At 33.7% G+C, this 15,494-nt stretch overlaps 1 protein-coding gene across 2 annotated transcripts in view; it reads right to left on the bottom strand.

Annotated features, from left to right (window-relative positions):
- Positions 1–15,494, bottom strand: part of LOC118194612 (metabotropic glycine receptor-like) — an 83,029-nt gene that overhangs the window by 6,898 nt on the left and 60,637 nt on the right. For both annotated transcript variants that reach the window (XM_085808880.1, XM_035365787.2), the window contains 3 exons: positions 11,126–11,267; positions 7,148–7,253; positions 2,162–2,341 (listed from right to left, as the gene is read on the bottom strand). In XM_085808880.1, the coding sequence (XP_085665006.1) occupies positions 2,162–2,341; positions 7,148–7,253; positions 11,126–11,267 (428 nt within the window). The remainder of the gene's footprint in view (positions 1–2,161; positions 2,342–7,147; positions 7,254–11,125; positions 11,268–15,494) is intronic.

The following is a 15,494-nucleotide window of genomic DNA, read 5'->3' as shown; positions in this document are numbered from 1 at the left end:
GATTAAAACAAAAGTAGGGCCAATTGCTGCAGCGTACAATCTCACAATGGGCTCTAGGACTTCATCTCGATACCGGACAGCCGTCAAAGAACCCCGTTTAAAGATGTGCAGGTCGGTGCGGTATCTTAATGAAATCCCTGGCCACACTATAATGCTTCCGCCTCGGAATGCGTGATGTTCGGTGATGTTTTGGGACTGACTGCGTGTTCGTTGTTCACGCCGTATCCTTATACGCTTGTCATCTGGCTCCAGAGCAAATCTTGACTCATCAGTAAACATGACATTGCCCCAGTCAGACACATTCCAATTAATTGGCATTGTCCCGGCACCACTGTAATCGTTCTTCTCTTGATTGGACGAATAGAGAAACACAACCTCGAGGTACCCGGGCGTACAGTCCACTCATATGTTATCTTCGGCGTGCAATAGCTGCAGATATCGCCTTACCAATGGACGCTGTAACCACAGATGTCACACGTATGGAGGTCGCTCTGCGATTCCGCTTGGCTACAATAGCAATATATCGATCTTCCGCGGGGGTTGTAACCCTTGAGCGAAAGGCTACGGGCCTTCGGACAACTGCCTGTGTTGTTTGGAATTGTTTCCATAAACGCGAAATTACAGAATGATGAACGCCGAAGAAAAGCAACATCTCTGATCGACTGTCCTGCTTCAATGCGCCCCACAGCATGCCAGCGCTCAGAATCGTCCATTCGTCTTCTGAAAGTCATACAAACACGTATGTCTTGAAAACAAATTGTACGACACCTTCTATGAGCACTTACAATCAACTTTTGTAACCCTTCATAAAGCTGGCTTCTTATAAGACTGCCTTTTTTTTTTTTTTTTTTTTTTTTTCATATTTCTTGACATGAAAGCGCGATTGCCTGTTACCTAACATATTTGCATACTTCCATCTACCTCTGCAGCGAATTGCATCCTCTTCAATTTTGATTGGCTTCCGGAAATTTTCCTCTCCGTGCTTAACTTTTGGAAGTGAGTGTAGATAAGAATACACCCCGGCGAAATCAAGTAATCCAGTTTTCGGTGCATATTATAGAAATCCAGAAAAAGACTAGATTTACAAAATAAGATCGATAACTCTGTCACAGAAATGAAGAAGTAGGTTGGATTCTAGCAATATTTTAACATTCTCTTGCCTGGCAACATTTCTGCAAATAATGGAGAAAATAAATACTGGGGCAAATAAATAACAGCATTTTCCAGACAGTGAATGTTTTGTTTGGGGCTTATGATGTTTTCAAAATTTAAAAATAGAATGCCTATATAAGTAGCGATATGAAATTATACGTTCTGTATGAAATAGGAGTATATTTATATAAAAGGAATTTCTAGTTGATTTTCTTTGGTTGCTTTCCCGTTCCTTGTATAGTATATACCTTGCAATAAAATATTTGTTTTAAATGCATTTATGTGTTTTAAATGCATGTTTAAAATGAGGTTGAATCAATTAACTTGCATTTGTTATATTGTATATGCTTATAATATTTTATATGTCTATCAATTAAAAGAATTACTTTAAAAGTTCAGATTTTCTGTTTTTAAATACTATATTACTTAGATTAAAAACGTTTTACTTGCACATAATAAGGAAATATCGCGTTTCCCTGTGCTGGCTCTAGTGGTTTAAGTTGTAAGCGTGTTTAATAAGCATTTAAAGATCCGTCGTTCGGATCCACCATTTATTGCATGTGGTTTTCCATGTTTATCGCTCCGAGAAACCGAAGGTCTTCGTAGGTGTGCCTGAACTAAAATTGTGGTGGTCGATAAATCGCCACCATTTTGGATTTGTCTGACTGAGTCTCGTTCCTTTCTTAGTTAGCTTTAAGGGGAAGTGAATATAAGTGATTGTCGCATTAAGTTATGTATATTGTAGTGGTATAAAGCGGTAGTACATGCAGTCAGCAGTCGGAAGATCCGTGATTCGAATTACGGGAAGAGCATAGCTGATTTGACACGTTTCCTACTCCGAAACACCTAATGGCTGTGTAAATTACAGAACAATTAATTTCTTTGAGTAATTCTAGGTATTAGAAACAATCAGTCGCTCGTGTACAGTTACGTATTTGCTATTTCGCCGGATAGGCATACCTGTAATTGAATGACAATAGTTAACCAAAGAATAGATGTTTTAACTTACACGAATATCTTCGGGATCCATGTCGCTGAGGTTGATATCCGAAAAATCTACGTCACCGTTCGATGTAATTGCTTCATGCAGCTTGAGTGTCTCAGGTGGATGGTCCCGGACATCTCCACACGAAGATAACTGACGCCCGGACTGGTAGTCCATCTCCGGTGGACGGACATGATACCAGAGCTGAAATTGTGAGGACAGTAATTAATTGGGAGAAAATATGAACAGATTTGGGAATTTCTAATCAAATAATTTGATAAAAATCACAATAATTTAGTAAAAGTTTTCCTTCCATATAATGTTAATAAGGAGGTCAGCATTTGAACTGATAAAAAATAAAAAAATAAAAGTTATAACTCAAGAGAATACAACTGATATAATATAATATGTTTACACAAGCTATCTCCCAAATAGTAATATTTTTAGATGGAAAGAACAGCGAAGTCATTTCTCAAACAGTGATGTCAACTCATATTCGGCATTGTAAAGTGAAAGAGATAAGTATTTGTATTTCTGTGAGGGAAAAGTAAAACTTTGAAAAAACGGGGAGAAAGTAAGCGATAATACATAATGATGAGTATAAAGGATGAAGCTCTTGAATAACATAAGTATGATATGGTAGGTAACATGGTGTTAAAGGAATGCGTCATAGCAGTTTTCAGTTGCCGAATGATTTTGACGCTGTCTAAGTGTGTCTCATTTGCCGAGCGTTACTATTTGAAACATGAGAATGCATTTGCTGCCTTTCTTGCATACGAACTGAATATGAATTGGAGTGAGATGAACTTGAAACATCGTTCATTATTATATGAAAAAAGAACCCTAATTATACAGACGGAAAGGAGGCGCACATGATTGTTAAAAAAACTGGAGGTTATAGATCCGACTGAAACAGCTACCATTCGGAAATGAAATGAGAATGCTGTTATACTTAGCCAGTGTTCCTGTATTAACTCTTTAATAATTATCCCCCCATGAGGACTGGAAAGGCAGTGCACAAAGCCTTTCACTGACTATTTCTAAATTATCTGTAGTTAACTTTTGGAACATGAAGATCTTCTAGCTTATGAGCGCTTAGTAAAATTAGGAGTACGAAAAACTAGAAAAGCATTAATCCTGGAAGACTCTGATGAGAGATAAGTCTGATTTCCTGTACAGTCATTCATTCTGCCAATCTCTGATATCAAATGAGTTACAGCCCCACATTTCACCAGAGGGTAAGAACTTTGAAACACGACATCAACCCCCATCCTATGTATGGGCAATCGGGAAGACATAGCAAAAATTAGGAATTCTATTAACTACTGCATTAATAAGTATTGTAATATTTTTCACCTGTAATTACTTCTTTGTTAGTTGCCTATTTAGACATAGGATTTTATCCCTGTTCATAGTGCCTATGAGTTCTGACTTCGGTGTATAACGTACCATCTAACTCCAAGGAGAATTATAAAGCAGTACTACAACTTATAAGGACTCTTTGAACTTATCACTCAGTTCAAACAATAGTTTAATTTTTCTCGCTATATTCTGTTTTAATTCATAAGAAAAATTGCTGTTATATATTACAATGTATTATTTTTATAATTTTTACACTATAAATTAACACTGTAACCACATTCTTAGCAAGTATCATTTCTATATTATATTTTCATAAAAATTCTTCTTAATTTCCCATTTATTCAGTTTGTAATTCCTCTGACATGGACTAATTGCATACATGTGTCTTTCAGACTCTGGTTATGTTGTTTATCAGAATAACTAATCATACCAAGCAAATAGCATCTTTGAAAATGTAAGAAATTAACACAGTCTCCCACGTTATCCTGTAGAGTCATTAGGATTTTTAGGAAGCAGGAGTCATGAAAAATGAGCAATGCCCTCACCGGGACTCGAACCTAGGACCTCTCAAATACGCGCCGAGTGTGCTGACTATTACACCACGAAGACATGCTAAGAAGGCGGGAGAAATGCCTTCTATATTGCTCTTTTTATGGGGCGACTGGGGGATTAGGCGACCCAATCGCCAAGTCCTGGTGGTGCAGAATCATCATCCACCACCTTTTTTAGTTCGGGCGCCACTATTGATACATTAGGTATTTTTTATACGGAAGAAGTAAAAAATGAGCAATGCCCTCGCCGGAACTCGAACCTCGGACCCTTCGAATGTGCTCCGAGTGTGCTGACCATTACACCACAAAGGCATGCTAAGAAGGCGGGAGAAATACCTTATAATCTTATGGGGCAAAGGTTAGAATATCTGTATGATGCTTCAGAGACCCAGTTTGCCTTCGAGCAAGTACACAGAATGCATTTGATAGTTGTATATTATATATTTCGAGTACATAAATATTTCTCGCTTATGTGATTATGCTATTCTCGATTGTTTCTCGCTTTGTGTAGATATGTTAAGAAGACTTTGTTTGTGCGGGTTCGAGCTGTACCTCACGTCGAATGTAAAAGAAATATCAGCTATGACAATAGTTCTTTGATAATAATTAGATTCGTCACGCTGGCGACTTGAAAGACGGCGAGCAGATGCTAACAGATCTGCTACGTTCTTCGAATTTACTAAGAATTCTGCGTAGCAATATTATTTGCTTTTAAGTTATTCTGTCGTCGCCAGGACAACTCAATGAAGTCACCTTAAATATTTTCCTATTGCGTTATCTGTGTTAAGCGTTAGATGTTTTTTCATCCTCTCTGACATCCCCAAATGAGTGCAAATGAGAATATGATATGTGCATATTTTACTTCGTATTGAAATATCTAACAGTTAAAATGATACCATAGAGCGAAAGCACTAAGTTGGCTTTCAAAGAAGAGCATTTATTTTGCATTTATGCTTCTAATTTATTTGAACAAAAAGGCGTTCGCTCCATATCTCATTAATCGTGTATTTTCTGAAAATAACTTTTTACCTGTTTTCAGATAAACAAATATGTCCAAACTTTGTAACATGCAATAATTCACTGCGCAGTCTAAACTTGTGCCATTTTTTAATGTCCATCTTGATTGTTTTTTAATGTCCATCTTTGATTGTTTTTGAAGACAAAAAGCTATCTGTTCCTTAACTTCTACAGAGAATGTACATTACCCAGTTTTCAACATAAAAATGATATCAATAAAGTCAGTATACTTATGGAAAGAGGACGGCATATCTATCTGCGATTTTAGAGTTTATATCACTAGACATTATGCGAGAAATTCTAAGGACTCAGGTTTTTGCAAAAAATTAAAAAATACAGAAATGAATGGCACTGTTGGTAGGAGGCAAGGCCTGTAGATTTCAATCACACCAGTTTGCCCTACACCAATTGTGATAGAAACAGTGAAAAGACAAGTGTCTATATTAAAGGGAAACGATAATTTCTGTCCTCTGTACTGTGAGAAACATTTGAGAGCTGAGAATGTTGACAAAATTGAAGCCACGTGAAAAGCTCACACTTAAAATTCACACAATTAAAATAACGTATAAATGTTAAAAAAAGATAACACAAATTATTTAATAATAAATTAAATAATTACTGAACTTTTATTTCACTCTAATTCCTTTTTGAACAGTAGAGTACCTACAGAGACCGGCAAGCATAGAAATTCGAATCTTTCATTGCGGCATTCAGGAAGCATATATAATTTCTGTTGCATAACACAAGTTACAATGAAATTTTAAAGACAAAACTATCAAAATGAAATCTTATTCTGAACAGAAAAGTTAGATTGAGCGATGGTTTATGTAATATTATGGTTAATCAAACATATTTCACTGGTAATGGAACTCCTTTTTTGAAACTGGAGCTGTCTAGAAGATGTTGCTGTAATGTGAAAAAGGGAAGTAAAACGTATTTCATTTTTACTTACTCATGATCTTATTTTCAATCATAAAACTTGAGTTTGTAAATCTTATTAAAGTTTAAATAGAAAATCCTATTGGTGCAAAAGTAGATTTGATTCAAGTCTTGACTTTTGTTATAAACAGTCATGTTTTACCAGATTAATTATTCGTACTTCAAGATTCCGTGAAACCACAGGTAAAAGGATGGGGAGTACTATTCTAAAAACGGTTCACAGGTGTGCTTTACTAGTAAACAAATGGTTCAAACATGAATATGAAGGGTGAATAATGAATTCAATTAGAGTAAAGCAGCTGCTGAATGTCAGTTTTTAGAAATTAAATATGACAAACACCCCGCCTCGAGAATAAGTCTTGGGACTAATTCCAAGTAATATTTCAGAAAAATGTAAAAACAACTGAATTTTAAAGTTAATAAACTTGTACCTAATGTTAAGATTATTGATTAACAACAAATAAAATATAGGGCTATGTAGCTTTGAAAACTTTACTCGAACACTAGAGTGTATTAAATTATTGACAGCAGATATTGCAGAATTATGTTGCCATTATATTGAGAAATAATAAAATCACGGGCAGAACCCGTCATGCAACTATCGTTTTTGGTATATGAAAATTATGATTACAAGATTAGGTATTTACGAAGGAAAATATTTTTTGAGTCTAAAACTATGTTACTCCAAAAAAACGCAGGTTCAGATTGTTAAAGGAACATTTTATATTGATAATAAACAGTTTTTATACAATGATCGATCACTGAAATGCTTCTTTACTTTACGGTATTACCGGAGTTTTTGCAGAGAAAGGTTAAGAAACTGACGAATATGAATCGAAGACATGGAGGAGATAATTTTAGTGAAATATGTAACTTTTTTGGGCTTGTTGTTACCCGCTTTTGCACCGCATATATCGTTTTATATTATACCCATAAAAGCATAAAAGGTAGCGTAAAAAACAAACCCTGGTTGAGCTACCTAAGTAATAAGTCACATGGCTACTGATGGATGTTAATAATATAAAAAATATATTTCAGCACTCAGAATTCGTATATATAGACAGTTAATTTACATTATACGAAGTTATAATATCTGATTTTATTAATATGTACAGGTAGCGTTTATATTGTTTATACTTACTTTCGGTGCGAAGATGAAAAATAAGATGAGAGTGACCGTACACTGGCAGCGAAGGAAATATAGAAGGTAGATGTAATCAGGCAACAGATTGGACCACACAACGTGCCTGAAAGAGTGTGCATAAAAATTTTCATTGTAACTCTAATTTCAAGCTACATCAATGAATTTATTACTTAGAAACACGAAAATAAATGACACAACTTTTATTACCTAATTTTTACCCTAAGTTACACATAAGAGTGTTTAGTAATTTTTTTAAGAAAATGGAAAATAATTTTCTCGTTTATAAGTTACTAACACCACTATAAAAGTAACGCGAGTATTATCAAGGCCATAAGACTTAGATGCATTTCTAGAGAGTGATAAGTGAATTGTTCTGTTCTGTAAAATAGGGCATAAATTCATCCAGAGCTAACCGGAGCCTAGTTTCGGTACTTCTGAGATTTTGAGTAAAATTGTAATTTCAAACAGAGCTGCAAATAAGGTGAGCTCTAGCATTTATTATTTAACTACTTGTTATTAATTTAATTTATTATTTTTTTATTTATTATTTATTATTTTATTTATTTAATTTTGTTTACCTATCCTAGTGGCATTCCATAGGGCTCTGACAGTTCTAATTTTAGATATTAAGCCCAATTGTAGTGTTAATGATATAAGTCAAACATGCAAAATTTCAGCTTCCAAATAGGGGTTCAGCTTCAGTTTCAGTAAAAAGGCAACTTTATCTAGTAAGGAAGGAAGGGAAAAAAAACAAGAGTTAAACATTCAGAAATAGACAGAGCAGTAAGAAATCTACTTTTTAGAAATTGTAATTATAGAAATAATTTTTCTTTGAAAAAATTTCTCTAAATCAATACATTTTGCTTTCTTTTCTTATTTACTACATTAACAATAAATTTATCATATTTGCCTAGCGGAAAGGATTTCAGAAACACTTTTCAACATCAGTTCTTTATATTCGATTTTCACGCCCTTGGAGGTTCGCTATAGAAGTATAAAACAACGTTTGTGGAGTCATTAGGGTTTCTTGAAGGAGATGTGAAATATGTGCAGTGCCCTCGCCGGGACTCGAACCTGAACCTCTCGATTAAACGACGAGTGTGCTACCGTTACACCACGAAGGCATGCTAGAAGGAGGGAGAAAATACCTTATATGTTAGATGTATAGGACACTGCACAGAGCCAAAAGATCCATTCGTTATATCTGGGGGTTCGTTTATAAGCCACGTGCATTATAGTGGGGTTCGTTTATAAGCCACGTGCGTTATAGTGGGGTTCGACTGTATCTTTGTAAGAATTCTAAGAGAAGAATATAAAGTGAATGGGCCAAGTCATATCTTTTATCGCTTAAGGCTTAACGACATGCGCTTGAGTTTCATTTTTTTTTTTTTTTTTTAATTTTGTAACTTATACAAAAAACATTCTAGAAATCCTTAGCAACACTACTTATGTATATATTAAGAGGCAGGCTTTTATTTAAGATGGCCTTCTGTCTGTGACTTTTAATATTGCATCATTAATGTGGGTGTGATTTGCTCTCATTGCTACCAAGATATCGGCCACGGAATTCTATAAAATAAAATTTTTGAATAGATATATTCTACTCGTGCTATGTCTAGCTTCTACGGTTTCTACGGTAACACTGTCATCATACTAATGGATTCCTTTGAGTGACGTATATTTACAGTCATATGCATTTTCTGCTGAATAAATATAAGCATTACGCCTATTTATATATATTTATGTTGTATAAGTATCGTATATAAAGTTATACGTATGCATGTTGTCAAAATTGACATCAGTTTTAAATTGACATCAGTATCAGGTGTCATTTCAGAGAGTACTATGTGGATAACCCAATTTCCATGATATCTGTCTTCTATAACTTTTATATCCTGCTAAACCTTTCTCCTTGCTCTACTTTTAAATTATAAAGTTTTTTCGAAAGATAGATACTGAATCTTGATATTCATATTACACTGCAGCTTATTAAAACGTATTCCTGTACTAATTGGGAATAGTTCTTCACTTGTGTTTGCCAAGAAGGCTTTAGACAAGTGAAACAAACAAGAATAATCTAGAGATGTAAGTGTATTCATTAAACATCGGAAAAGCTGAAAATTTCTGCTGTCAAACTCTCCTTAGATGAAATCAGAGCTGTTGTTATATAAATAGTTTTTTAATTCATTTTATTCTTTTATTTTAAAAGAATAGTCTTTTTTTATTCAAAATTGCCTTAAATTCTTTCGTCAGACTAGATTCTAATTTGATGTACAACAATGGCCTGAAAATTTTCGTCTGATAAAAATCTTCTCCTTAGATATATTTTGTTCTCCAGCTACCGTAACTTTCCTTATAGGTTTCTGTGGACAATCCATTCATCAGTTTTTGCTCAGCTTTCCAAATTACTTAACAAGCAAGACTATTTTGTGTATCCAAGAACCAAAGAAAATATCTCATTCTTTTTAGATCTAGACAAACCTTCCACTGATTTTCTTGATATTATGTCTTTTTTAAAACTAAATTAGTTGTCTTGTATACTTTTCCATTGCAAACAGACAAAGTGACTGAATGAGGTTGCCATTAGGTAAGGAGACACATTTTAAACTCAATTTATAGCTATTCTTTCGGGATTACCTTGTAAAGACACTAGGATTTTTTTGAGCAGGCAAGATGAAAAATTAGCAACGCGTTCGCTGGGAAACGAAACGCGGACCTCTCAATTACGCGCTGAGTGTGCGGACCATTACACTACGAAAGCTCACTAAGAAGGCGAGAGAAATACCTTACAACCAATATACTATATTAGAATCATATGGTATTTCCAAAACTATAGCCGATATGGTCAAATATAGGATAAACTGATATGACCTTCTACTTAAATGTGCTCGTTTTTTCCCGTTGTGTTTTGCAAACTATTTTCAGTTAAATATTTGTTACAAACAATCATTTCTTTTTACCATTTGCCACTTTCATTCGTTGCAGTTTCAAAGAAGATGGATGTCGGTGTCATATTCGATATGGGGTTTCTAGTGTTTTCCTTTCTGAGTCAAACTGTGTATGTGAATGTATGCAACATTTTTGTCTTGCTTTTTAGCTTTTAGTTCCGACTTTTAACACATTTATCAGAAAATACACGAGTATTTTTAGAAGTCTGATTTTGTTTATGTCTTGTTTTCGAAGATTCTGATAGCTTTTGGTTTTAAACTAACTTTTATCATATACGGAATAGCTGTTTCATGAGGTAAAAGAAATTGAGAAAAGAAAAAAAACAATTTGGAAAATAAATGAAAACACTAAATTTTAAGTTTATAATGCAACGCATCTTATCTTATACATAAAAAAACTATTTGTGAAAATGCTCATATATTTTCTGAATGTGGATCAAAATTTCTAATTCTCTATTTGTGACACATAAAGAAAATCATGGAAAATATTTATTTCTTTCAGTATAGTAAACATTTTGACATACTTAATCATCGAAGAAATTTCACATATTCTGAAATAGCGTAATGAAGATGCTGATTTTGAAATAATTCAAGAAATAGCTATAGACACTGCATAGCAATAATAAAAATGAGAGGTTAGGTGGAGGAAGTACTTTATTCACGTGCCCGAATATTATATATTTAAGGAAGGTGAAATTAAAAGAACGATCTTCTTTTAAAGCAAATAGTTTAATGAAGGTATTTCTGAAAAATATATGGGAGAAATGTGGAAAGATTGCACAAGTAGAAAATGAGTCACAGATAATTAAATTTTAGTATCTCGAACGTGAGAAGAAAAAGAAATCAATAAGTTATTTTAAAGGAGAAATTACTAAATGACATTCATAATTCAAATTAATATTCATAATTAAAAGAAATTCGGTTGATATGCTCAGTACGATATTTACTAAAAAACAGTTTTATAATATGTATGTGTGCATATATATATATAAATATATATACTGAAATATTTACTTTGCATTAGTACCTGATAGTGTACATAAGCAGGGAGACCAGTGCTTCTACGTAGATTGACCAAGCTAACGTTTCCTTTTCGTGGAAGCAATCAGAGCGAGCATTGCGAACTTTGTAAGTGAGGAACACTCCGAATAGAAGAAAAAGTAGCTCACCTAAAGCACAGGAAAAACAAATCATGTCTTAATTAAAGTGTAGAAATGTTTTCTTGTAGCCAATTTTAGACAATTTTGCATGCAAATCAGACAAAATATATAGGAGTGGAATATATATAACAAATTTTAAAACTAGCAGTTACGGTTAATTCTTATGTATAGTTTTCTGTTGCAATCCAGAATAAAATTTTTGAAACTAGCAGAATATTTTGGGGGTAGGAAGTAGGTAGAGGCTTCGTAAAAATATGTAAACGAACAAATTATTTTCTAAAAACAGTCCTCAGGTATGTATACCATCTTTCATTTCTATCCATTTTTCAAAAATGGTCAAGATTCGCTCAAGAAGGGGGGAGGTGTCAAACAACTCTATTAGTGTTACTATGAAAAATAATCTTTAAAGGGTTATATGTCATGACAATTAATGAGATTACAGTTAAGCAAATAAAAAGTATGTTATAGGCACAGTGATAAAGGACAGCAATACATGATATTGGTTCCTAGTACCAAATATTCCCTAGCTTTCGAATGCATGGAATTCATTATTAATAACATGGATTCAATAGTTTGTAAGGTAGTTATGTTAATTAACCAGTTATTTTGTGTTACGAATCTTTACTGTCACTTCTCCCTTTCCGTTTTCCTACCCGAATGCAAATTTAGCTCGCATGTATTTAAGCGAAGGTTTGAGACTGTTTTAGTCAGAACGTGTTCCTCCTACTGACGGCCAAGTTACTAGTTGATATTCTACGATAGCATTTCTGCCTACGCCGTTGCATTATTGTTGCATATTACACTATCACGCCGGTGTAGGTTAGAGCCAACTTGCGCGTTTGAACATCTCTGCGTAGCCTTTGGTTAATTAAATTTTAGTTTTAATTTAATATTATACTTTTGAGTTCATGCCATAAATGCTGTCTGGTTTGTAAGCACCAGGAGTGCCTTCTGTTTAACTTATCCGAGTTCTTAATAAAAGTATCATTTACACTCTTCATATGTTCTGTTTACTTATCTACACATAACAATAAGTCTCATATACGCCGCTGGGTGATCCAGGAAGCGACACCTGCAAACTTGAAGTATTTAAAAATGCATCCGTTAAAGCGTCCCCCGTTATGAAAGATACGGGACGACACAATCTGCAGCATTAAAGCAACACCGTAGACAGGAACGCTATTATAGAATATCAATTAGTAACATGGCCTTCAGCAGGTGGAACACGCTCTGACTAAAACAATCTTAAACCTTCGCTCAAATTCACGCGAGCTAAATTTGCATTCTGGCAGGAAAACGGAAAGGAGGAAGTGACAGTAAAGATTCGTAACATGAAATAAGTGGCTAATTAACATAAATAAATACCTTACAAGGTAATTAAGGAAAAAAAAAAAGCTGATATAAATAAAATGGAAAATCAGGAAAAATGTTTTGGAAAGATGCACTTAAAAGTATCTAATTAGTGACGAGAAGAAAAAAATGTTTTAAATACAAAAATACGATTCGTATATTTTTCGAATTTACGGTTAACGTGTTATATGTATATTTCAGGCAAAGGATACAAAGATTCATATTTGTTACATCATATATATTTCAGAATAAGTACGAAACGCTTTGCTTTAAATTGGCATCGAAAGTAGTACCCGTTGAATTGAGTACTAGTGGTCTCCCTACCAGATAGTGCTACTAGAAAAGAGAAACTTTGTGAAGAAATATTAAGATGAAAAATGAGTAAAGTAAATTTTAATAGACATTGAATACAAGATGAAAAATTAGTAAATTTTAATAGACACCGACTAATAATGTTGAAGTCATTGTCTTCCATTAATATTTCGAATTCGAAAGACTAAAAAAATACTGTACTCAATTTTTGGGGGAATCAAAACATTCATCACCAATAGTCACATAGATTGCCAAATGCAAATTAGGTCGATAATCGGGTCATTAGTTATGTAATTACAAATGTGCCACTGGTAATGTAATAACTGCGATGTGTAAATTTCGGTGTGCCCATATGCTAGCTTGTCTGTGAAGAGCAATTCTTTTTGGATAACTCATAATATCAAAAGCAAAGGTATCTGCAGCTTACGAACATGGATAAGAACAGCTTGTTAATGATACAAACAGTTTTAATTATACCTAACAGCTATCGCAAATAACTATGTGGTATAATTAAATATTTTGGAGTAATATCAGTTACTGTGGTAGCAGATGGTAGCACTGATTATTTTAATCGTATGAAAGGAAAGCAAAGGTATCTGCAGCTTACGAACATGGATAAGAACAGCTTGTTAATGATACAAACAGTTTTAATTATACCTAACAGCTATCGCAAATAACTATGTGGTATAATTAAATATTTTGGAGTAATATCAGTTACTGTGGTAGCAGATGGTAGCACTGATTATTTTAATCGTATGAAAGGTTTTCCTTTCATACGATTAAAATAATCAGTCTATGGGAAAGCTGTAGCCAGAGCTAGAAGTCTATGGTAAAAAATGACTAATTGTAAAGAAAATTCTGGACACCAAGCAGATGAAAAGTACAATTAATCCTTTAAACTTTGGTCCTGCGACGACCTTTCGTGCATAACCCTGTTTTGTAACAGAACAATAATACTTGGTGGGAAAAAATCGATTCTTCTGGCGATGTGTATATCATTCATACTTTTCCTATGGTTTAACGATAAAAATAGAAATAAACAAGGAAGAATTCTTTGAAAGATTAAATGTGTAGAGAAAAATAGAAAGGATTAGAAATAATATTGTTTACTAAAATTAACAGGTTATCATGACAGTGGAAAGCTTTATGTTGCAGAAGTTTATTGTATAATTTTATCAAAAATAAAATTGAAAGAATTATCAGAGAACTAACCATAAGTAACATAAGATTTATTTATCTATTCTTTCTACTGGTAAATTCGAAATTTCACAGTTCAGTTTGAAAAATATGCAAGAAGCTCATTTCACAGAATAAATACCATAATGTTTCCATGAGTTCAGATATTATATAAGGATCACCGAAATTGAATTGTAAATTTAATGGAGCTGCTATAAACTTCAAACCTTTAAGAAGAATTTATGCAGTTTTGAGTCTAAAATTTTAAGAAGTGGTTTCTTTTGAAATGTTTACTCAAAAATCCACAGCGGTCGATTTCTAAATCGCTTTCCTTAAAAAGAACGGAACTCTTCAATGGCCATCCTGAAACCGCTGTATGAATGTTGTTGAACCTTAGGTTTTACTCTCATTAGAAGAATGATCTGACAGTATCAATGGTTTTGTAGTTTTCTCCACGTCTAGCATACAGTAGGGTCCAGATTTCCTCTGAAAATACTCCACGAATGCATTATTTTCAAAAGAGATAACGATCAAGCACCATCTTTCGTTCAAAGTGGCATTTTTCCTAAAGTGCTCCAGATTTTTGTATCCCTTTTAAAGGCAGAAATTTCTCCACCAACTGTTGCAGGACTTAGGCTTCTCTTGCATCCCTTACTTTTGTTTAGATTAAAGTTAAAGACCCTTACTTTTGTTTCCTTTCTTTCTATACAAACAAGAAAATGCTGTTTTCTGAATGCTTATATCATGACAATTGCATTTGTTGTTTAGAAAACAATGAGGAGCTACGTTTAGAAATCTTGTAGAGACATTAGGTATTTTTTGGAAGCAGGCAAGTTGAAAAATTAGCAACGCCTTCGCCGGGAATCGAACTACGTACCTATGGAATACGCGCCCAGCGTGCAGACCACCACACCACGAAGGAACGCCAAGAAGGCGGGAGAAATACCTTATAATTTTTCATTTTGCTTTCAGTTGAATACCTTGCTTAACGGTTTCTAACAGTGGTTCGCTTTTTATGTTTTGAACACTGGATTACAATGCATATAGTTTTAGTATTATGATCGTAAAAAAGCAGATACATTACTGCAAAAAACATATAAAAGAAATGTGATAATGATAAAGTATATTTGGATCAGTAACTCTAAAACAATTAAAACGCTATATGTTCTACAATATATTTCTCAAACAAATATTCACATGTTTAAAATCAGGCAAGAAAACAACCTTAGATTGGCGAAGATAGTAAATAAAAATTTTGCTGTTGAAGGAAAAGACCTGCGGCTGATCACTCCCAAAAACTATGAAGTTTTAGTCAAAAAATGTATCCAATCTAAGGTTTCTTTTTTTTTGCCTAATTTTAAATTTCACATTAGAGTGTTTACTTCCAAATAAATATTT

The sequence above is a fragment of the Stegodyphus dumicola genome, chromosome X2 (assembly GCF_044657685.1).
Source record: "Stegodyphus dumicola isolate Sdum_Otavi_A_Nest chromosome X2, ASM4465768v1".
NCBI lineage: Eukaryota > Metazoa > Arthropoda > Arachnida > Araneae > Eresidae > Stegodyphus > Stegodyphus dumicola.
Note: the sequence above shows the minus strand (reverse complement) of the source record. Positions and strands in the feature narration are given on the sequence as shown.